This window comes from Geotrypetes seraphini, chromosome 9, assembly GCF_902459505.1.
Source record: "Geotrypetes seraphini chromosome 9, aGeoSer1.1, whole genome shotgun sequence".
Taxonomy (NCBI): Eukaryota; Metazoa; Chordata; class Amphibia; order Gymnophiona; family Dermophiidae; genus Geotrypetes; species Geotrypetes seraphini.
The window spans coordinates 77,574,328-77,596,614 of record NC_047092.1 but is presented as its reverse complement, the minus strand read 5'-3'; the positions used below and the strand labels follow the sequence as shown (position 1 = coordinate 77,596,614).

The following is a 22,287-nucleotide window of genomic DNA, read 5'->3' as shown; positions in this document are numbered from 1 at the left end:
AACATGGCCTCCTACAGGCTGATATGATTAATGCAGAAACAGTAAACTGAAATCATCAATACTTTTAATGTATGGATTTGTAAATTAAGTAGCATTTTCCATGGATTAGGTAGAAACATAATTTAGCAATTGTGAAATCATTTGGAAACTGGGACTTAATTGCTAAAGTTTTAGCAGTATAATGTTAAAAGATCTACTTTTCAGAACTGTCACATTGCTACACTTTTAATTTCCTGAAGTGAAAGTGCAAATGATCACTTCAGGAGTGACTTGTTCCTTGCATAATGGTGCTTATTTTATTGCTGTATCCCTGTTGTAGAATACCTAATTACTGAGACTCATCTTTAGACCTTTAAAATCAAACTTAAGATGTTTTCCATGCTGGCCTTTTGCCTACTCTTTTTAAAATGTCTTGTTTGTCTAGTGTTTTAACTGATGTTTATGCTGATAGGAAGAATATAAATGTTTTAAAATGAATGAATGGAGAAAAATACCATATTTCCTGACTCAATTATGTTATGCCTTGAACAACATATGGCAGTTGCAATGTGTTAACACTTTAAATATGTACCCAGAGCAGTTAAAGAGCAGCAGCAGTGCCATCCTGCATTCAGATAAGTCACCCATTATTTCTTGTATGTTAAATCAAGATTCGAAGTAAATAGTGGTGTTTACTAGCAGGTGGCAGAGACCGTGAACTCGCTGTGATAGTCTCTGTTATAACTGACTCCGTGATTTTTCACTACAGTTTGGTTATGGGTCTGAGCGTTTACTTAGAAGTCTAGAGTCACTGTAGTGATTATGAAAGTATTTATTTATTTATATGGGGATAAGGTGATTATTTTTTGAATGCCTTGAACACAAACATGCATGGATGCCACAAACATCAGGTGGACAGCAGAAAACTTAAACATCTCTCTTACATAACAAGGCTTTCAAAATTCACTAATTAGACTTCAGGCACCAGCAGGGACATAGCTACTATTGTGCGAACCTAACAAAAAGCCAAGGTTATTTACTAATAAAGGTTGCCTGCTGCGTGATCTAAGGAAATATTCTTGTTCTTTAACCCCCCCCCCTTTTTTTACAAAAGCGTAGTTACTGTGAGATCTAAGGAAAAATTCTTGTTCTTTAACCCCCCCCACCTTTACAAAAGCGTAAAGTGGTTTTTAATGCCGGCCGAGGCATTAACAGCTCTGATGCTTGTAGGAATTCTATGAGCGTTAGAGCTTTTACTACTGCAGCTGGCGCTAAAAAACACGCTTTTGTAAAAAAAAAAAAAAAAAAAAGGCGGGGGGGGGGGGGGTAAATCAGCTGCAGGGTGGTGGGAGTTTGTTTTGTCTCTGCAGCTCTACCTGTGCTCTGTTTGCTCTGACTACTGGCACTACAGGACTATTGAAATTGATGAGCAAGTACTTGTATTATACTGGATCTCTGATTTCAACTCTTACCTAAGTGCCAGCAGCTAGAGCTGACAGGGGACACTGGAGAGGTAGGAAAGAGGGTTAATGATGAGGCCTGGATGCCGACCCGATGTACACATTGGCTCTCCACATGGTTCTCCATGCGTTCGTACATTTTCTGACTCTGTCATGCAAATGACCTCACTAGTATTAAAATGAGATCATTAATATTAAAATAAGCCCTCCAATTGATGCCCTTAACATCGCTAGGGCATGCCTTAAATCTAGTAATGGCTGAAAGGCCTGAAATTACCAACAGGTCTGCCATATCTTTTTTCTTTCATTTTGATGGGCATAGAGGTTGTGCGTGTGTTACACATGCACATCTGTCCCTATTTTAAAAAAATAGAAGTTGTGCCGGGACGTCCCTGATAACATCCTGCAACAAAATAAAGACAGGCAGGAGGAATACCCACTCCTTCCTGCCTCAGCCTCCCCAATCCCGATCCCTTCCATATTGCACCACCTGGACCTCTCCACAATCCCAAATGCCCCCCCCCCCATGAGGATAACATCACCCAGACCCTCCCACACTTCTAACCTTCCCCCATGAAGATCACCTGGACACCCTCCCCCCACCATGAGGATCCCATCACATTTGACATACTCCCCCACGAAGATTCTTAGCAGGAGGAAAGCCCATTCCCTCCTGCCTCTGCTACTTGGCTCCCCCCACACCACCTGACCCACCCCTTACCTTATTTGGAAGAAGAGAGTAGGAGGGAGGCATGGTGGGCCTTCTCCTTCACAGTGCATCCTGGGATGCACTGGGAGGGGGTCTAAGGCCCTGATTGGCTCAGGTGCCTAAGGCCTCTCCTACATGGGAAGGCCATAAGCCTGAGCCAATCAAAGGCTTAGGCCCCTCCCAGTGCATCCTGATTGGCTAAGGCACCCAAGGCCTCTCCCTTGGGGAAGGAAAGGAGGGAGGGAAAGGAAGGGAAGGAGATGGCAGGCCATGGAGGGGGAATAAGAGATGGCAGGGCATGGGGGGAGGGAAAATGGCATATCAGGGAGAAAGGAGGGAGGGAGGGAAAGGAAAAAAAGGAGATACCAGAGCATGGAGGGGGAGAATGGAAGAGGAGAAGAGAGAGATGCCAGGGTACAGAAGGAGAGAAGGGAAGGTGACTATGATGCCAGACCATCGTGAAGGAAGGGAGAGAGGGAAAGGAGATGCCAAAGCATGGAGGGAAAGGGAGAGATGGAAAGAGAAAAGAGATGCCAGGGCATGGGGGAATGGAAGCAGATGCCAGATCATAGGGTGAGTTGGGATGGGAAGGAGGGAAGGAAAGGAGAAAGGGACAGATGCCAGAGCAAAGGGGAGGGAGTGGAGACAAAAAGAGAAAAATGGAAGGGACAGAGAAAGAAGGCAAATGCTGGATGGAATAAGATTTTTTTGTTGTTGCTTTGGAATAAAGTAGTATTGTAGTTATATTGATATACATTTATAAAAAGAAAATGGAAATAAGGCAATCTTTTTATTGAACTAATTTAAATAAATTTTTTAATAACTTTTGGAGACCAAAATCCCCTTCCTCAAACAGTGGCGTACCATGGGGAAGAGGGGGGCCCGCCCCAGTAGCAGCTCCTAGGGGGTGCTCCTCCAATCCCTTTTTATATGGAGGGGCATTAAAAAATAATTGGTCCTGCATGTCACATACCCTAGGTATGCCACTGGTTGTATATGCTGATTGTTTTTTTTCATGCCTTGAGTTATGGGCTGATTCTTCTCAGGCTTCGTGTGATCGTTTGGGGGAGGATGGACTGGAGAGAGCTTCAATGGCTGGGAGGGTGTAGATGGGCTGGAGTAGGTTTTAACGGAGATTTTGGCAGTTGGAACCCAAGCACAGTACCGGGTAGAGCTTTGGATTCTTGCCCAGAAATAGCTAAGAAGAAAAAATTTAAAAAAATTAAATTGAATCAAGTTGGGCAGACTGGATGGACCATTCGGGTCTTTATCTGCCGTCATCTACGATGTTACTATAAGGTAACATCTCCAGGAGGAGTTTTTTTCCTTCAGTTTCTTTGTAAATGTGTAGTAACATTGGATTCTAATAGATATATTTACTTTGACCTTTCTCAGCTTGAGAGATTACTGATTGAAAAAGAAGCTTCTGGTGAGAGGTAGATGGTAGTGGGTATAGTTAAATAATAGAAATGAGTAGAAAAAGGATGGGTTGGGGTTTTTTTCCTTGTGTTTATATAAATAATAATTCAAATTCAAGCTGTCTACTCTTGTTAATGTGGACTTTAATTCCATTATTTTCTTTCGTTTGAAATATGTAATGAAGAAAATTATTAAATAAATAAAATATCTGGACACAACAGGTGATGACATCTTTAATGTTTTAAATAGACACATTTTAGAAAATGAATTGTTCTAGAAGTGGTGTGTGTCTGTATGCATAGATGAAACCAGTGTCAAATGAGGTTCGAGTGGCCTTATTGCTCGACTTAGGGCCTTAAATCCTTCCATAAAGTGGAATCACTGTATTATTCATCGGCAAGCACTTGCATCAAAATGATTCAGCAGAGATTTAAACAGTGTTCTTAGAAACATGATGGCAGATAAAGGCTGTGAAAACTGTCAACTTTATAAAGGCGAGAGCTTTAAATTCACATCTTTTCCAGACACTGTGCTGTGACATGGGAGCTGATGATATCACAGTTCTGCTTCATACAGATGTTCGCTGGCTATCACGTGGACGGCTTCTGAATCGTCTCTTTGAGTTAAGAAATGAAGTGATGGCTTTCCTGAGTGATGTGAAAAGTGAACTGTTAAATAATTTTGAAGATGAACAGTGGATTTGCAAACTTGCTTACCTTAGTTATGTTTTTGACAAAATCAGTGACCTACAACTGCAGGGATTTTGCACAAACATTTTCACATTGCCAAAATAAGGTGAAAAATCTGAAGTTTTGGAAAACCCGGGCTTTATCAAGAAACTTCAATTCTTTTCCACAGCTCACAGAATTCTGTGAAGAAAATGACCTCCCTCCCTGCACTCGATGCGCTCGGACTTAAAGCAAGCAGTCTCTAATCTGAGATAGCAGTCCTGTGGAATAGACTTGAGACGGTGGAGACACGGCTAGATGAGGTGGCGGAAGATGCAATTGCAGTACAACAGCAACTGGACTCTACACACCAGAGTGAGAAAGCTATGTGGGACAAGATTGAGGACCTAGAGAATCTTTCCAGAAGGTGCAATTTGAGTATCAGGGGAGTGCTTGAGGAAGAGGCATATAAAGATGTCCAGGCAGTGACCAGGGCCGTCTGTATGGACTTGCTATGCCTGGTACGGGGGTGTTGGGGGGGGGGTCTTCCTACCATTAGACCTGCCAAGGGGGGCTGGGGGGGAGCTGCCTACCACTAGATCTGCCTTGTACCCTGTCCCAACCTACCACTAGACCACCAGATGGAGGACAGGGTACAGGGCAGGGCAGTGGGCAGAATTTTTTTCCTTGATTTTTCCTCCTCAACAGAGGGGTGCGTCTTATGGAAGGATGCATCTTATGGAGCGAAAAATACAGTACCTATAGCTAAGAAAAATTGCTTTTACAGATCTTCTCCCTTTTGCAAGTAACTACTTATGTATAGGGTTACCATATGGCTCCAGAAAAAGAAGGACGGATTGAGACATCCGGGTTTTACTTCTACTGAAAGCAATGGAAGTAAGGAGGACAGATCTATTGAAACAAATGGAAATAAAATCCAGATGTCTCAATCCGTCCTCCTTTTTCTGGAGCCATATGGTAACTCTACTTATGTGAAACCAGCTTCTCTCATTTAACAGCTCTCAAATCTAAAATAAGAAACTGCTTGTGTCCAGAAAGTGATCTGATTGTGGGAATCAGTACATTGAAACCAAGATTCAGAATGCTTAATTTCATCAAACAAAAAGCCCAGGTCTTCCATTAAAACTGTAAGAACAAACATGGGCCTACAGTCATAGAGAATTTGCCCACAGTGGTCAATCAAGTTTATCTTTTATTTCTCTGGGAAAATGAAAAAAGGAATCTGAGTACGGTAGTCACCATGATCACCAGAGAAGAATTTTCTTTTCTCCTGTTTTTATAAAATGGACCCCATGCAGGGCCCCTTTTACAAAGCCATGGTAAATGCACTGAAGCCAATAGGAATTGAATGGGCTTTGGTGCATTAACAGCGACAGTATCGTACCACTACCCCAGCTTTGTAAAAGGGGCCCTCAGTTAGTAAGAACACACCAGCTGACAAGAGGCCAGACAGTTTATGGGAGTGAAACATAACTTTTTGATATATAGTTTAATTTTGTGGTTACCATTATGTAATGTTAATAAGATTAACACAAGCAACAAATCCAACAGAACTGCTGTAATATGTAGAACAACAAACAAAGGAAAAACTGCAGGAGTGATGTACAAGATGCCAAGTTTTTAATCAACAAACATAGATATCAACATAAAACAGTTTGTATGCAGAATATGGTCCAGAATGTTGGTGAACCGGGACCCGACATGGTCTGGGTTTCAAATAAACACTCCTTCTTCAGGGGTCCTAAAAAAGTATCACATACTGGGGTACCATATGGATAACAACTGGAAAAGTCGGTTGTGTAAACAACTAGGCAAACACACAACCGCTTTTTCCAGTTGTTATCCATATGGTATCCCAGTACCAACATTCTGGACCATATTCTGGATACAAACTGTTTTATGTTGATATCTATGTTTGTTGATTGGCATCTTGTACATCACTCCTGCAGTTTTTCCTTTGTTCATTATTAATAAGATTTGAGGAAGGGCCCACTGTCCCCCATGAAATGGACCTCTTATTTACCATTGATGTCAAGACTTTATAAGCAGGCTTGACCTGTATTTCAGTTTGGATTTTCAACCTGCTTAAGTTTCATTTATCAAAGAAGCAGGCTGAGACCTTGCTCGAAAAAGGGTACAGGCTTCCATGTATTTGAACTTGGATCATGTGAGCAAGAAGATATGTGGTTCCTGATACAGAGAAGCACAGAAAAACAAGCTTGCATGGTGTCAGGTCTTAGAAATGTCTACCTAGGATGGACCAGACACAGGCTAGCAGAGAAAAACAGCTAGCCATACTGCCAACAAACTTGCCAAATAAAGAAAGACAGAACTACAGAAAAAAAACTGTGGAATTATGTAAGGATTGGTCATTTATTGATAAGCGCAGCTATAGTAATCATGATATAATAGGACAGGGCAGATAGTAGCATCTTTGCAATATGACAGAATGAGCCTTGATTGGCACAGGAGGGAAAGGTGTAACCATGAACAAAGATTATAAAAATTGATGAACATCCTGCTTTGAACTAGATATTTTTTGCCTTGGCATCTATCTGTACCAATCCCTCCAGTGTATACCAGTTGAGACAATATATTTTGCTAATACATTTTTGCTGTTATATTTTTATACTCTGCTTAAATTCTGATTTTGGCAATACATTGCACGTCTGCGTGGTTCTTGGAGTCAGCTAGTGAGGAGCTTGGCAACGGCTTTTCAGATTATACAGTATTGTGTGAATATTAAAAATGAATGGAAGAAATGGCATTACAATTAGTACTATTATGGAGGTGTGGTCTGGGCGGGTCTGGAGGTGGGGGCTGGGTACTCAGTTGATATTTGTTAGACTTAGCAGTGTTGCCAGTTGGACAGTTTTCCCGTCCAATTGGGCTGCTTTTAAAGCTCCTTGGTGGGAAATAAAGGGCTTGGGCGGGTTGCGGGTGTTTGGTTATTTTTTTTTAGTAATGGGCTATTTTGGTTGGGTATTTTTTTTTCATTGGTTTTGCTGCAGCACAACGGGCCAGTCACAAATGACCTTAGGAACTCTGAGGTCATTTGTGATGGATACATTGTGCCCCAGGAGAACCAATGAAAATTCATTAATGACAAGACTAGTCTGGCACCACGGCAGGAACAGCCAGGCTGGGCTCACACCTACGCACTATGAGAGCATGGCTGCTGATTGGTCAGGAGGTGTCACAACTTCATGGAACAACTAGTCAAGGAACCGACGCGAGGGGGAACTACTCTTGACCTCATCCTTAACGGATTAAGGGGGCCTGCAAGAGGGGTAGAAGTGGGAGGACCACTAGGCAACAGCGATCACAACGCAATCAGATTCACATTAGAAAGAGGGACACCCATAGTGAGGAGGACCGCATCGACTGCGCTCAACTTCAGGAAAGGGAACTATGTTGCCATGAGGGAAATGGTGGGGAGGAAGCTCAAGAACAGCTTTAGGATGGAGACTGTAGGAAGTGCCTGGACCCTATTCAGGGACACCCTGCAGGAAGCACAAAACCTGAACATCCCCAGTTTCAGGAAAGGCTGTAAGAACAAGCGGTCAAAAAGCCCGGTTTGGATGACAACTGAAGTAAAGAGGGCAATAAGTGACAAGAAAGTGTCCTTCAGGAGATGGAAAAAGGACCCAACGGAGGAAAATCACCAGAAGCACAAGAATTGCCAAAAGGAATGTCACCGAGAGGTTAGAAAAGCAAAAAGGGAATACGAGGAGGGGCTGGCCAGGGAGGCGAAAAACTTCAAGGCATTCTTCAGTTACGTAAAAGGGAAGCAACCAGCGAGAGAGGAGGTGGGGCCGTTGGATGATGGGGATAGGAAAGGAGTGATTAAGGAGGACAAAGAGGTAGCTGAGAGGTTGAACACGTTCTTCTCGTCGGTCTTCACGTGCGAAGACACATCCAATATACCGGACTCAGAGGAGCTCATGAGGGGGGAACAGGCCGAAAAATTGGAGCTTTTAAAGGTAAGTCAGGAGGATGTCCTCAAACAGATAGACAGGCTAAAAAGTGGCAAATCACCGGGACCGGACGGGATCCACCCAAGGGTTCTAAAGGAACTAAGACAGGAAATAGCGGGCACAATCCAGCATGTTTGCAACCTATCCCTGAGAACAGGAGAGGTGCCAGAGGACTGGAAACTGGCAAATGTCACACCTATCCTTAAGAAGGGATCGAGGGGTGACCCCGGGAACTACAGGCCGGTGAGCCTGACTTCAGTTATAGGGAAGATGGTGGAAGCGATGATCAAGGACAACATTTGCGAACACATCGAGAAAAATGACTTACTGCGAACAAGCCAGCACGGATTCTGTAAGGGAAGGTCATGCTTTACGAACCTACTGTACTTCTTTGAGGGAATAAGCAGTCAGGTGGACAAAGGGGAACCCATGGACATCATTTACCTCGATTTTCAAAAGGCTTTTGACAAGGTGCCACATGAAAGGCTGCTTAAGAAGCTGTGGAACCACGGGGTGGGCGGGGATGTACACAGATGGATCAAGCACTGGCTGTCGGGTAGACTGCAGAGGGTCGGAGTGAAGGGCCAATTTTCTGACTGGCGGGGAGTCATGAGTGGTGTGCCGCAGGGATCGGTGCTGGGGCTGCTACTCTTCAACATATTTATCAATGACCTGGAAACGGAGGCAAAATGCGAGGTTATAAAATTTGCGGACGATACCAAACTCTGCGGCAGAGTTAGGACCAGGGAGGAGTGTGAGGACCTGCAAAGGGACCTGTACAAGCTGGAAGACTGGGCAAACAAATGGCAAATGCGCTTTAACGTTGAGAAATGCAAGGTCATGCATATAGGAAATAAGAACCCGTTGTTCAACTACAAAATGGGGGGGGCACTGCCGGGAGACAGCGGACTTGAGAGAGACTTGGGTGTGCTAGTGGATGCATCAATGAAGCCATCCGCACAGTGTGCAGCAGCAGCAGTGAAAAAAGCCAACAGGATGCTGGGCATCATAAAGAAGGGTATCACAACCAGGAAGCGGGAAGTCATCATGCCACTGTATCGGGCGATGGTGCGCCCGCATCTGGAATACTGCGTTCAGTATTGGTCGCCACACCTCAAGAAGGACATGGCGGTACTTGAGAGAGTCCAAAGGAGAGCAACGAAGCTGGTAAGAGGGCTGGAAAACTGCCCATACGCCGAGAGGCTGGATAAGCTGGGTCTCTTCTCTCTGGAAAAGAGGAGGCTCAGGGGAGATATGATAGAGACCTTCAAAATCTTGAGAGGCATAGAGAGGGTGGATAGGGACAAGTTCTTCAGACTGAGAGGGACAACGGGTACGAGGGGGCACTCGGAGAAACTGAAGGGGGATAGGTTCAAGACAAATGCAAGGAAGTTTTTCTTCACCCAAAGGGTCGTGGACACATGGAATGCGCTCCCGGAGGAAGTGATCAGGCAGAATACAGTACAAGGATTCAAACATGGATTGGACGGATTCCTGAGGGACAAAGGGATCGTAGGGTACTGAAAGGGGTGCGGGGACAAAGGGTCAAGAATTGGATGGGAAGATAGGACTTCGAGGAGAAACCAAGGGGTGATTCAGACAGGTCATGACCTGTTGAGCCGCCGCGGGAGTGGACTGCTGGGCGTGATGGACCTGTGGTCTGACCCAGCAGAGGCACTACTTATGTTCTTATGTCACATGCAGGCTAAAGTGGGAGACCAACTGTATTTATCGTGCTGTGCCACCTGAGCCCCGAGTCCAGACCCGAGGAGGAGACCGAGAGGATTTGTAAATAGAAATGGAAGTCTACTGCTTGCCTGTTTCACCTGAGACCCGAGAACCTCTCAGGATTTGGAAATCTGAACAGCCTGTTTCAGCGACTCAGCACAGCAGGAGGATTCAGAAGCCAATGTCAGCAGCAGTGGGCAGGAAGAGCTGATTCAAAAACGCTCCAGTACAGGAAGTCAGGTAATTAACTTATAAAGTTAGGCCAGGGGGATACTGGAGCCGGACGAAGGTGGAAACAAGGGGGAGCCATGCCGGTTTTTTTTGGGGGGACATGACAACTGACCTTACCCTAAAGGCCCTTCTTGACGTACACAGGGGGGGGGGGGGGGAGAGTGGAATATGCCGGACAAGGTGGGGGGAGGGAGGTGAAGGGGAAGAAATTATGGGCCTGGAAACAGAGAAGAGGGAGAGAGATGGTGGACAATGGGATGGAGGGAGAGAAAAGAAAGAGGGGAGAATTTGGACTTACGGGGTGGTGTGGAGGGAGGGGGAATAGACTAACAGCAGCCATCCTGAGTTGTGAGCTAAGCAGGCACGCAGTGAGAACACGGCTTATGCTGCTGCTAATGCACGTGCAAACTTAGAGTGGGACTTGGAGATGCTGGAGGGAAAACTAGAGAGCTGGTGGCAGGCTGCCAGCAAAATCAACATTGCTTCATGGAGAGACGGTAGGAGATGCTGGCTGGGGATTGATGGGGTATAAATGCTGGCTCAGGGGGGATAGGAAAGAGTCTAATAAATGTTGGCTGGAAGGAGACAGGGATGAGAGAGATGCTGGCTAGAGGTGGAAGGTACAGATGAGATACTGACTGGGGGGGTTGTATAGCTTGCTGGTGTATACAGGGACGAGAGAGATGCTGGCTAGGGGTGTGGTACAGGGATGAGTTGCTGGCTGAAGTGTACAGGGATGAGAGAGATGCTGGTGGGTATACAGCTGGCTGGGGGGGTCCAGGGTTGAGAGAAATGCTGACTGGGAGGGGGTACAGGGATGATTAAGAGATGCAGACTTGATGGGTAAGGGAGAGATACTGTCTCAGAAGTGGAACATCCAATACACCAAGACGAACATAGAGAAGAGATTCTAGATGGGACTGAGTGTAAATAGAGGGACACTGAAGTAATGCTGGGCACAGAGAGGGACAGACATGGAGAAGAATGCTTGATGGGGAGAATTGAGACGAGGGCATAAAAGGACATTTAGACACAGGGACATTGCTTGAAAAGGGGAGATTCTGACAGGGATGATGGAAGCAGGGGAATGGAGAGGGACACAGAGGGGAGAAGCTTAGAATAGAGATGGGAGGGGAAGGGAACAGATGGGAACAAAATGTAAAATAGATGATCCTGAGAAGACAGTTAAAAACAAAAAAAAACAAAGAAAAACAGAAAAGGGAATCTGGCACCTAAGTGAATGGATGGCATTATGGAGGAGAGTGTGGCGCAGTGGTTAAAGCTATAGCCTCAGCACCCTGAGGTTGTGGGTTCAAACCCATGCTGTTCCTTGTAATCCCCCCATTGCCCCAGGTACATTAGATAGATTGTGAGCCCACTGGGACAGATAGATAGGGAAAAATGATCAAGTACCTAAATAAATTCATGTAAACCGTTTTGAGCTCCCCTGGGAGAATGGTATGAAAAATTAAATTAGATAAGGGGAAGGGGGGTGGTGGCAGCAGGAGGAATAGGCCACTCCTGCCATGGGCATTTGGGGGCGGGCTTTGGGGTTTTCGGCAGTAGGGACTGAGCTTCCCTCCTGCTAGTCATTTTCACGTGGGTGTGGGTGTGTGTGTGTCCCTGCTGCATCTGCTAAATTGATCACGGCAGGGAGGTTCCCTTGCTGTAATCAGCTTAGCAGCAACCCGATTCTCTAACCAGCGCCTGTGACATGGACGCCGGTTAGAGAATCGTGGTAATTAGGCAAGCTTAGACGTCTGTCGGTGAGGACAGACACGATTCTATATAGGACACCCGTGTGTGATTCTTTAAAGTTGCTTAGGCGGGGAAGGGGTAAAACGTGGACCTGACAGACCTCGCGGATCTAAAACTGCATGTCCCTAAAAATCTGAGGTCCGATGTAGTTTCTGGCTCTGACAGACCACGATGACAATTTAGCTTTGACGGATCCGTCTCAGCATAGGGAGGGAAAAGCATTAGGATCCGTCAGCGCTAAAATGTCATCGAGGTCTGTCAGAGCCAGAGACTAGTGCTGGAGCAGAGTATTTACATTGTTTGTTTTCAGTAATTTTAATAATCTGAGGTCCATGCCACTTTTAGTTTCTGGCTCTGACAGACCTCGATGACATTTTAGCGCTGATGGATCCTAATACTCATCAAGGTCTGTCAGAGCCAGAAACTACAACGGACCTCAGATTTTTAAGGACGTGCAGTTTTAGATCCGCGAGGTCCGTGTTTTACCCCATCCCGCTTAGGCGGCTTCTGAGACTGGGCTTCCTATACAGAATCCGGCCCATTACATCAAGTTAAGTTTGAAAAGCTTTAAATTTTGGGAAGGACTTTTACCTTGTTTTTATTGTGTTTTTCCTGAATGTTTTGTATTTGAGTTTTGGGTCATTCCATATCAAGTGATCAGATTCTTGGAAAGTGCCCTGCATGACCATCACGGATTTTGATGAAACTTCATATGCAGAGTCCACCATGTCTCAAACGAACTTTGGTAAAGTTTTAGTTTCGCCTGTGGAATATTTGTGGAGATATAGCCATTTGTTTGACCCCATACCACAATGAAATACAGTACGACGATGACATTCTGACAACTTTGAGACACAATATCTCACGAGCTATGTTTCCAAAAAAACTGAAACTTAGCTACCCTGCACAACTTTTGGAGCTCTATTCAGTGCTACCAATAATAATTTTTGTCGAGCACTGAGTGAATGGCTGAATTACAGTAAACTTGGCTGAAAAAATTAGTGCTCCAAAAAAAGTCAAAGTTTGACATTACTTAGCTCCCACAATAATTGAGTAATAAATGCGAAATTTGGCGCATAATGTCTCAGTACAACGTTGTTTTCAAAAGTACAATTTCAACCTCCAAGCTCTTTCCATTAGTTTACAAATTAAGTGTAAAGTTGCTAATTTGTGTAAAAAGGCCAAAAATAGGGTCTTTTCAGCCTGCTTTTACAGAAAAATACCTTTTAGAAACTCTTTCAAATCAGTCTCATTAGAAAGAGCATATTTCAAACCCCCTAGAAAAGTGGACTTCATTTTTCAACGCAGGTTAACAATGGCTGAAAAAGGGGGACAAAGTTGGGAGACGTTGCCACGGCAACAACCTCTATTTCAACATAGTTCTGTCATTTTTAAAGTTACAGTTTTGTATTGACGTAGTATTACTACTACTCTATTGCGTTGGTCCATGGTGACATTGTCACTACCAGTTCAAGAGTTTGAACTGGCAACCCCATCGCCATAGGGGTCACGCCCGATAGCTGTGCAATACCAGCCACGAGTGGGCCACTTCGTCCAGGTTCCCAAGCCTCGCATTTGGTTTCTTTGTCAAGGTTCCAAAGCCTTTTGTTGGTATCTTTCTGGTTCCAAAGCCAATGATTAGGGTGTCTTATCCTAGGTTCCCAAGCCTAAATTGGGTATCTTATATGGTTCCCAAGCCGAAGTGAAGTCCACTTTCTTGGCATCGATTCGTTGGTATCCATTTTAAACTGAAATAATAATAATGTGGATCTGAAAAAGAAAACAAGTTGTAATTTGTGATCTGCATGCAACAAAATTATCACCTCAATTTCTAGTTAGGAATAATCATTAATTAAGAACACTATAATTGTACCCAAAGCTTGAGTAAAAATAAACAGGGAAAAACAGTGTGAAAAGTGACATAATTGTAAGTTGAAACGTAGGCCGTTGCCATGGTGACATCTCCCAACTTTGTCCCCCTTTTTCGGGCATTGTTAACCTGCGTTGAAAAATGAAGCCCACTTTTCTAGGGGGTTTGAAATATGCTCTTTATAATGAGACTGATTTGAAAGAGTTTCTGAAAGGTATTTTTCTGTAAAAGCAGGCTGAAAAGACCCTATTTTTGGCCTTTTTACACAAATTAGCAACTTTACACTTAATTTGTAAACTAATGGAAAGAGCTTGGAGGTTGAAATTGTACTTTTGAAAACAACGTTGTACTGAGACATTATGCACCAAATTTCGCATTTATTACTCAATTATTGTGGGAGCTAAGTAATGTCAAACTTTGACTTTTTTTGGAGCACTAATTTTTTCGGCCAAGTTTACTGTAATTCAGCCATTCACTCAGTGCTCGACAAAAATTATTATTGGTAGCACTGAATAGAGCTCCAAAAGTTGTGCAGGGTAGCTAAGTTTCAGTTTTTTTGGAAACATAGCTCGTGAGATATTGTGTCTCAAAGTTGTCAGAATGTCACTGTCGTACTGTATGTCATTGCAGCATGGGGTCAAACAAATGGCTATATCTCCACGAATATTCCACAGGCGAAACTAAAACTTTACCAAAGTTCGTTTGATACATGTGGGACTTTGTGCATAAAGTTTTATCAAAATCCGTGATGGTCATGCAGGGAGCCCTTGATCACTTGACATGGAATAATAACCCTTTTGGCCTTTTGTACACCATTATTGGCTGTTTGCTATATGTGCAGTGTATAAATAAACAGTTTGTATTTGTATGGTGTATTTATTTGATAAATCAGAGGTGTTTCCAGCGGTAACTGGGCTACTCTAATACAAGTTGAGCTACCTTTTGCCATGAGTTGGGCTGGAAATTTTTTTGCCATCTGGCAATCTTTTTAGGGTCGGGGGTACTTGGCTTGAAGAAGTCGAGAAACACTGTGCTAGATCAGTGAAAGATGAGGAGGGGAGAGAGAGTGGAATGGAAGAAGCCAAATACAGTACTGTATTACTGTATGTAGCACCTTAACGATATGGACAGCTTAGGCTCAATAAAGATAAATGTGAGAGGCAATCATGCGATAGAGATTGATCTAACTCACACAGACACTAGGTTAAAAACCGGATAAAAAGAAACTGAAGAATAAGGTATAAACGTGAGAGCAAATAGAAAAGCAACGTAATAAGAAAGAGATTCAATAGAACACATCGAGAAACAAAATGATAAAAAAGCACTTCATTATAGATTTTTTTTAACTTTAGTAAACTATTTCCACTACAATATGGCTCTAACAGAAAGGTAAACTTTGTTCTGTGTACCGATCAGCTTTCTGTTTTATCCAACTCAAGCCACGAATGAAAGCAGAGGTGCGCTGTCTACCTTCATTTTCCGCCAGCAACCTCCCACAAGTTGAAAAACGGGTCTAGTTCACTGTCTAGTTTTCTACGTCATTTCCGGTAAAGGTGAGCATGTTAAAAAAAAGAAAAAGGGGTCGATAAGATGGCGGCTGTGCAGTTAACGGATGAGGAGTTATTTTCTGAGCTAAGAAGGTTTGGGCTATCGCCGGGTCCAGTCACAGAAAGTACGCGGCCGGTTTATCTAAAAAAGCTCAAGAAGTTACGCGAGGAGCCGCTACAACGTTTCGGCGGTCGGAGTACCAAGGCGCGAAACAGCAGCAACAATAGCAAGGCAGCGGCAATTCCAGCCGCTGCAGTAAGAGCTGGGCCGGCGGCTAATGGAGAAGGTTCAGAGAGCGGAGCCAGACTGGCGGAGCGTGACGTCACCTGCCAGGCGCAGGCTAGCGACCCGGACCGAGAGAATTCGGCAGCGATGTCAGGCAAAGTGTTGCTAGGCTTCAGCTCGGACGAGTCCGATGTGGAGGCCAGCCCAAGGGACCAGGCCGGTAGCTGGGAGCGGAGCTGCTCGCTGCATTGTCGTGGCCTGAAGTCTCTGTCCTGCAGGCCCCGGGAAGTTTACGTTAATAGCAGCAGTAATTCCTCTTGGTGGGGGAAGAGGAATTCAACTGAAGGGGAAGAGCGGTTAAAATGTAGGACTGTGAATGGCCGCAGAATACCTTATAGTAAGGAAAACTATTCAGACTCTGAGGAGGAGGCGGTGGGGAAACCTGTCTTGGAAGACCCTTCCCTTTCCCGCCGACCTCGGCGGGTTGTAAGCAAAACGACTCAGCTTGTCGCTAGTAAATCTACAGCGCCGATGGGTACAGCCCACGAAAGGGCAACAGAGAGAGGCGGCGGCATGAGAATGAATAACAGGGCTGAGGCTGCTGGGAGTCTAGACACGGGAAACAAGTTTGAGGAGGAGACGGAAAGGGGTGGATGTGAATTGGAATCCAGCCATTTCACGCCGTACCGTAGCTCCTGGAGAAAGGTTGAGCTGCAGCCAAACACAAATGTCATTCCAGAACCTGTATGCAGGAGGAAAATTAACAATCACGTGGGTGATGGAGAGGTTGGTTTGATCCAGGACCCCAGGATCTATTCGGTGCCCAACAGCCTTACAGGCGCTTCTTTCCTGGCCGGTTATTCTAACCATACAGGTTCAAACCACAGCTATGTGAAAAATAGCTACAAGAAAAAGCTTTCAGAGCCCGAGGAAGAACTTCTTCAGCAGTTTAAAAGAGAGGAGGTGTCTACTAATGGGAGTTTCAGTGCCCATTATCTGTCCATGTTTCTCTTAACTGCTGCATGTCTCTTCTTTCTCATACTGGGACTTACCTACTTGAAGATGAGAGGTTCAGGGGTGCCCGAGGAAGGGGGAATTGGCAGTAAGTATTAGGTGAAGGGAAACTGCTTGTCACTTAAGTATTTATGAAATTTTAGTATATTAATTGGATTTTTGTATGTGTTAAATGATTTACTATGACTTGAAGTGTTTTCTTTAAGACTTTTCTTAGCCCAGAACTCAGAAGGCTCACAAAATGGGCTGACCTAATAACATCAGATTTATTTTAAAGATACTTATGTATTTAAATATAAAATGATTTCTGAGACTGAGGAAATTAAGTAGCAGAAAAGCAAGACTTTTAAAAAAAAACTATGGTTAAGTCTAATATAATTAGTGTAGAAAGATGCATTAGTGTATATCATCCCAGTTACTTTAGAATTGATCTATACAAATATAAAGATGTATTATCTAGCTCGGGTTTGTCCAACTTTTTTCTATCAGAAGCCACATTTTAGATTTTGTAACATGGCCAGCCAAAACATGCACTGTTGAATTTTGGCACAAGTTTCTTCAAATAGTGACATAATACAATAGTGCATTCCCTCTCCCCAACCTTTACCCATTCTTGCGTGCGCTCTCTCCATGTATTCCCTAGTACCCCTCCCCCATCTTCACTCAAACTTTTCCTTTTTACCTAGCTTCAGCTACAGAAGAAGGGAAGGGGTAAAATGCAGACCTCTACCACATATCCTTAAAAATCTGCTTACCTTGGGGGAGAGCAGGATCCATGAGGTCTGTGAGAGTTAAAATAAGGATACCGGCGGACCCCAAGCCACAGCTGCTTTCTTTTTAAGGCCGTATACTTTAGCTCTGCAGGTAGAAGGCATTTGGGGCACTGTGGTGCAGAAAAGCTGGGCGCAACAAAAGGGAGAGCTAGGATATGACAGCACCAGCAATCCCAACCACAAACAGAAAGAAACCAGTAAGGGTAGTTCTAAATTAAAATATGTACCCCACGGAGCTAAAAGTGCATGTATGCATGTATTTAATGACTTTATATTGTGACTTTCTCTGATTGTCCAGCACTTCTTGTTGTAAATCGCCTCGAACTATTATGGCTTTGGCGGTGTATAATATAAGAATAAAATTATTATTATTATTAAAAAGAAAGTAACTGTGGTGAGGGATCCCCAGGGATCCTCATTTTTTAAAACTCTTGGCGGACCCCACGGATCTCGCGCACTCTGCAATCCTCGTTTTAACTCTTGCAGAACTCATGGATTCTGTTGGAGGGAGTAAGATGAGGTTGTGTGGGGTGAGCAGGATCTGTGAGGTCTGTGGGAGTTAAAACAAGGATTCTTGCTTCCCCTCTATGATGTGGCCTTCTGTAAACCTGAGCCACATGGTACTAGAAGCTCAGATTGATGTTGCAGTTTCAAGTCGTGCAAGACTCGAAAAACACAAGACCAATCTGAACTTCTGGCATTGCATTGCTCAAGTTTACAAAGAGCTGAGTTGTGGTAGGGTACAGGAATCCCGTTGCAAGCACCACAAGAATTGCCAAGCTTCTGAGAGCCAGAAAAAAAAAGCACTTGGTGGGCTGAATTCTGGCCCACATGCCATAGGTTGGACAACCTGATTTAGCTAGACTAGAGCGTAATTTCTCTCAAACTGTAAATTGCCATCCCAGATGGGGATTACAGAAATAGTTACTCCACCTCCCTCTGGATCTTCACTGTAGCTTGCAACCAAGAGTAGTAATGCATAAAAATAGTGAGAGGCTTATAAATGCCTGCTCAAGTCCTTTAAGGCTAGAAACCATTGTAGAAGTTTGGAGCTTATGAGCATCCACCAATTACCAATGATTTCCTGCTTTGGATAAGTAGAGTGAAGGAGAGGCCTACTGTTTTGTTCCTCTGTGAGTGTGTATAGTTTCAAGTGTTAAATTAGGGGGTGGGATAGATTGGATAAAAGTTCGAAAAGTGCTAGTGTAGAGGTGATATTGTTAAGCAGCCAAGAGAATAGTTGACAAATTCACATGTAGTACTTCTGTTATGAGACAGCTTATGTCCATGTGCTTCCTTTTCCTAACTAAAAGGACAATGCACATAAATGTGTGTGAAGTCCAAAAACGGTGTATTTTAAATCTATTTTTTAAAAGAAGCATAGGTGCCTGTGTGCCTTTTCTATAATTAGGCACACTATTCTAGCCTCAGTATCTCTGATTTGCTGATGTACACACTTCTTCCTGCTCTGAACTAGTAGTAAATGTGCAGATTGGTGCATGTGCAGATATAGCTTCTGATGCCTTGGGAATGGTTTCCGAGATAGAGTTAGCAAATGGGATGATGATCGTAAAGTAGTCTGCGTAACTGAATAATTTTATCCCCAGCTGGGTTAATTGCATGCCCAGTGAAGACATGTAGACATTGAAGAGCAATGGGGATAGCGGCGACCCTTGCGGCACACCGGATGGATTGCTCCAGGTATCGGAGAGATCATAATTGAAACGTACCTGATAGGTACGGGACATAAGGAAGCCATGAAACCAGTTCAACACCTCATCCCTGATACCAATAGCGTCTAAGCCAGGGCTGCCCAAGTCCGGTCCTCGAGATCTACTGGCAGGCCAGTTTTTCTGGATATCTACAATGAACATGCATGAGAAGGCAGTGCAAGCAAATCTCTCTCATGCATATTCATTGCGGATATCCAGAAAACCTGGCCTGCCAGTAGATCTCAAGGACTGGACTTGGGCAGCCCTGATCTAGGCATTGTAGCATTTTCCCATGGTCTACTAGATCAAAGGCAGAGCTCATATCAAATTGCATGATCAGGGCATTGAGGCCCTTGCTAAACAATAGACGCAAATTATCTAAGATAGCTACAATTACTGTCTCCGTACTGAATAAATGTCTAAAACCGGATTGAGTTTCATGTAGGAGAGAGACCTGGTTAAGATATTCCATCAATTGGGTGTGTACCAATCTCTCCATGATTTTTACAATAAATGGAATGGATGCTACTGGTCTGTAGTTGGTTACTAGAGCTGATGATTCTTTACTATTTTTTTAGGATTGGGGTTATTATTTTGTGACCATTGTCGGTGAGGAACTTTCCATTTTTTAGGTTATGGGCTAAGTAGTGCAGCAGCAATAGATTAAATTCTAATGGCGCCGCTTTCATGATTTCCGGGGGACATGAGTCCAGAACGCAATATAATTTAGAGTATTTATTATATAGTTTGGTATAATTATTCCATTCTAAGTCTTGAAAGGAACTCCAGATCATATCTGCTGGTATTTCATTTCCTTGTAAGTTAGCTATTTGGTGATCATTGGAGTCATTAGTTGAACAGTTGTTTCTTAGGTTTTTAATTTTTGAGTCGAAATGCAGTGCTAAATCATTCGCAGAGGGTAACTTAATGTTGTGTACGGGTAGAGTGTAGCGAGTTGTGTCAAATAAGTTCATGATCAAGTTGAACAGCTCTTTTGTATTGATTTGTTGTGAACCATTGCAAGATAAGTTGATTTTAGTAGAGTAGAATGCTTTACGTTTGTCTTATCAGTTGTTTGTAGCTTTTTATGTTGGCTCTCCATTTGTTACGGTCTGCCAATTCTCCTGTTTTTCCCCAAATTCTTTCCAGTCGTCTAGCTTGTTGTTTCATTTTTAGGAGTTTGGTGTCAAACCATTTGTTATATTTATTTGCACTTCTTTTGCTATTACGTTTAGGGGCAGTTTTGTCTAAGATGGATGTGCTGGTTGCAACAAATTAAAAATTTTGTTTTTGATGCCCAGGATTTGGAATTTTCAAGACACTTAGAAAAAGGGGGTTGGGCATGGTTTGTTGTACACTTCTCCCTCTGTATTCGTGGTTTCGGCACTCGCGGTTTCACTTATTTGCAATTTTTTTTTTTGCATGCTGACTCTGCCTCCCCAAATTACATCATGATTAAAGTTACTTTCCTTTTACTATACCGAAAAAAAGTTTAACATTTACAAACATTCACCCTGAAAATCGCTGCTTCCCAGCGTGCACAGAGAAAAACGCTGCTTCCTATCATCCATAGAGAGAAACGCTGCTTCCCAGTATGCATGGAAAAAATCGCTATTACCAAGAAAATCGCTGGTAATCGCTGCTTGCCTGATAAAAGCTGCTAGAAGCTTTGGGAATCGCTGGTAATCGCTGCTTGCAAATTCCAATATTAATAATAGTGGCCGATTTTCTAAATCCGCGAATAACATTTGAAAAGTTATTTGCGGTTTTAATCACAAGCTCGCTGGCCGTTACAAAAAAACGCAAATAACATATAAAAAGTTATTCGTAGTTTTTCCATATTCGTGGCTATGTTCCGCCCGCATCCACCGCGAATATGGAGGGAGAAGTGTAGATAGTGGTCATCAACACTAGGGCCTTGGATCAAAATGAGCAAGTTGCTTGCAGAAAACTGTCAAATCGTGTTTTTCTACTCAACCTCGGTGAGCTACTCCTGCCCCCTTGGTTTGTTTCTGCAATCAAGTTGCTCTGACTTGCTCTGCAGTTTTATTATTTTCAGATTACGTGCTCTGCAGTTTTATTATGTTCAGGTATTTTTGCTCAGTGTTCTTTGGAGGTTCGGTGCCTGGAGGTTCTCACTTAATGGGACCTCTGCCTGGGAGAAAATGTAGACTCGCTCAGTGGAAGTCTGCTGCTAGCAGGATCAGCCCTTTGGGGACACCTAGCTTGCCAGTCTGAAATATTTTAGAGCTCAGGGGCCGTCCCCTGAGTAACTGCACGCATCCCTGATTTAATCAGGAGCTTGAGCACAGGCTGTGTGGGCTCCTTCCCAGTTTGGCTGGGTCTAATAGTGAGCCAGTTGCATGGTCCCCCCCCTTCTACGGTGCTTTTTACGGGAGTTGATGTTCAGTCCAACTGGCAGCCAGAAGACTAGGTTCATCCAGTGAATCTGTGAGCCAGATTTCTTCTCCTTTGACTGCAGCTGAAATCCTATGCTGAAGCAGGCAGGTACCACGTGGCACAGTGAGTAAGGCTATTGAATCCTATGGGAGAAATTGTGGGGGGGGATCATTAAAAGTTGAACTTGAGGGTTTCTGACCCCAGGTCCCCAATCTCCAAAACCCCTTTCCCTATGATTTGTTTTTCTTCAGGATGGTCTCCATGGGCCGTTTTTGGTGCAGTTCTTCTGATGGTGGCCATCTTAAATTTTAAACAATCTTTTATTTTTTCTTCTTTTACCTCAATCTACCTCGGAACCCCTCAGTTTTGCTCAAAATCTACTGGGATGGACTCCTCAGGCCTTTTTACCCCTCTAATATGACAGGTTTGCCCTGGCTGGCTGGCTGAGGAATGTCCATGTCCCGTGTGCAATGGAGTATGTTGGGGAAGGGCGGGAGCTTTGGGCTCAGCCTCCTCCGAGTACTCCAGGGCTGGGGATCTGCAGGAAGTACTTCCTCGGGGAAAGAGACCCTATCCAGGACCCTCTGAATCTGTATTGGCCAAGTGCAGTTGCATGGGGCTGTGGAGCTCAGGAGGACCGGTAGGGCATCCCTGCTGGGGTTGGAGAGACCCCCAGTACAAGGCTTCACAGTATATTTTCTGAGTCTTATGTAGCATGCTTATTTGAACTATCAAGGGTTTTCAGCTGCTGTTAGCAGTTCACCAGTGGCGGTGGCACTGGGGCTCCCCCTCTCC

General features: G+C 43.9%; 1 protein-coding gene across 1 annotated transcript in view; it reads left to right on the top strand.

Annotated features, from left to right (window-relative positions):
- Nucleotides 1-15,356: 15,356 nt before the first annotated feature.
- Nucleotides 15,357-22,287, top strand: part of LEMD3 (LEM domain containing 3) — a 385,365-nt gene continuing 378,434 nt past the window's right edge. The window contains exon 1 of the mRNA XM_033958493.1: nucleotides 15,357-16,695. Within this exon, the coding sequence (XP_033814384.1) occupies nucleotides 15,411-16,695 (1,285 nt within the window). The 5' untranslated portion in view covers nucleotides 15,357-15,410. The remainder of the gene's footprint in view (nucleotides 16,696-22,287) is intronic.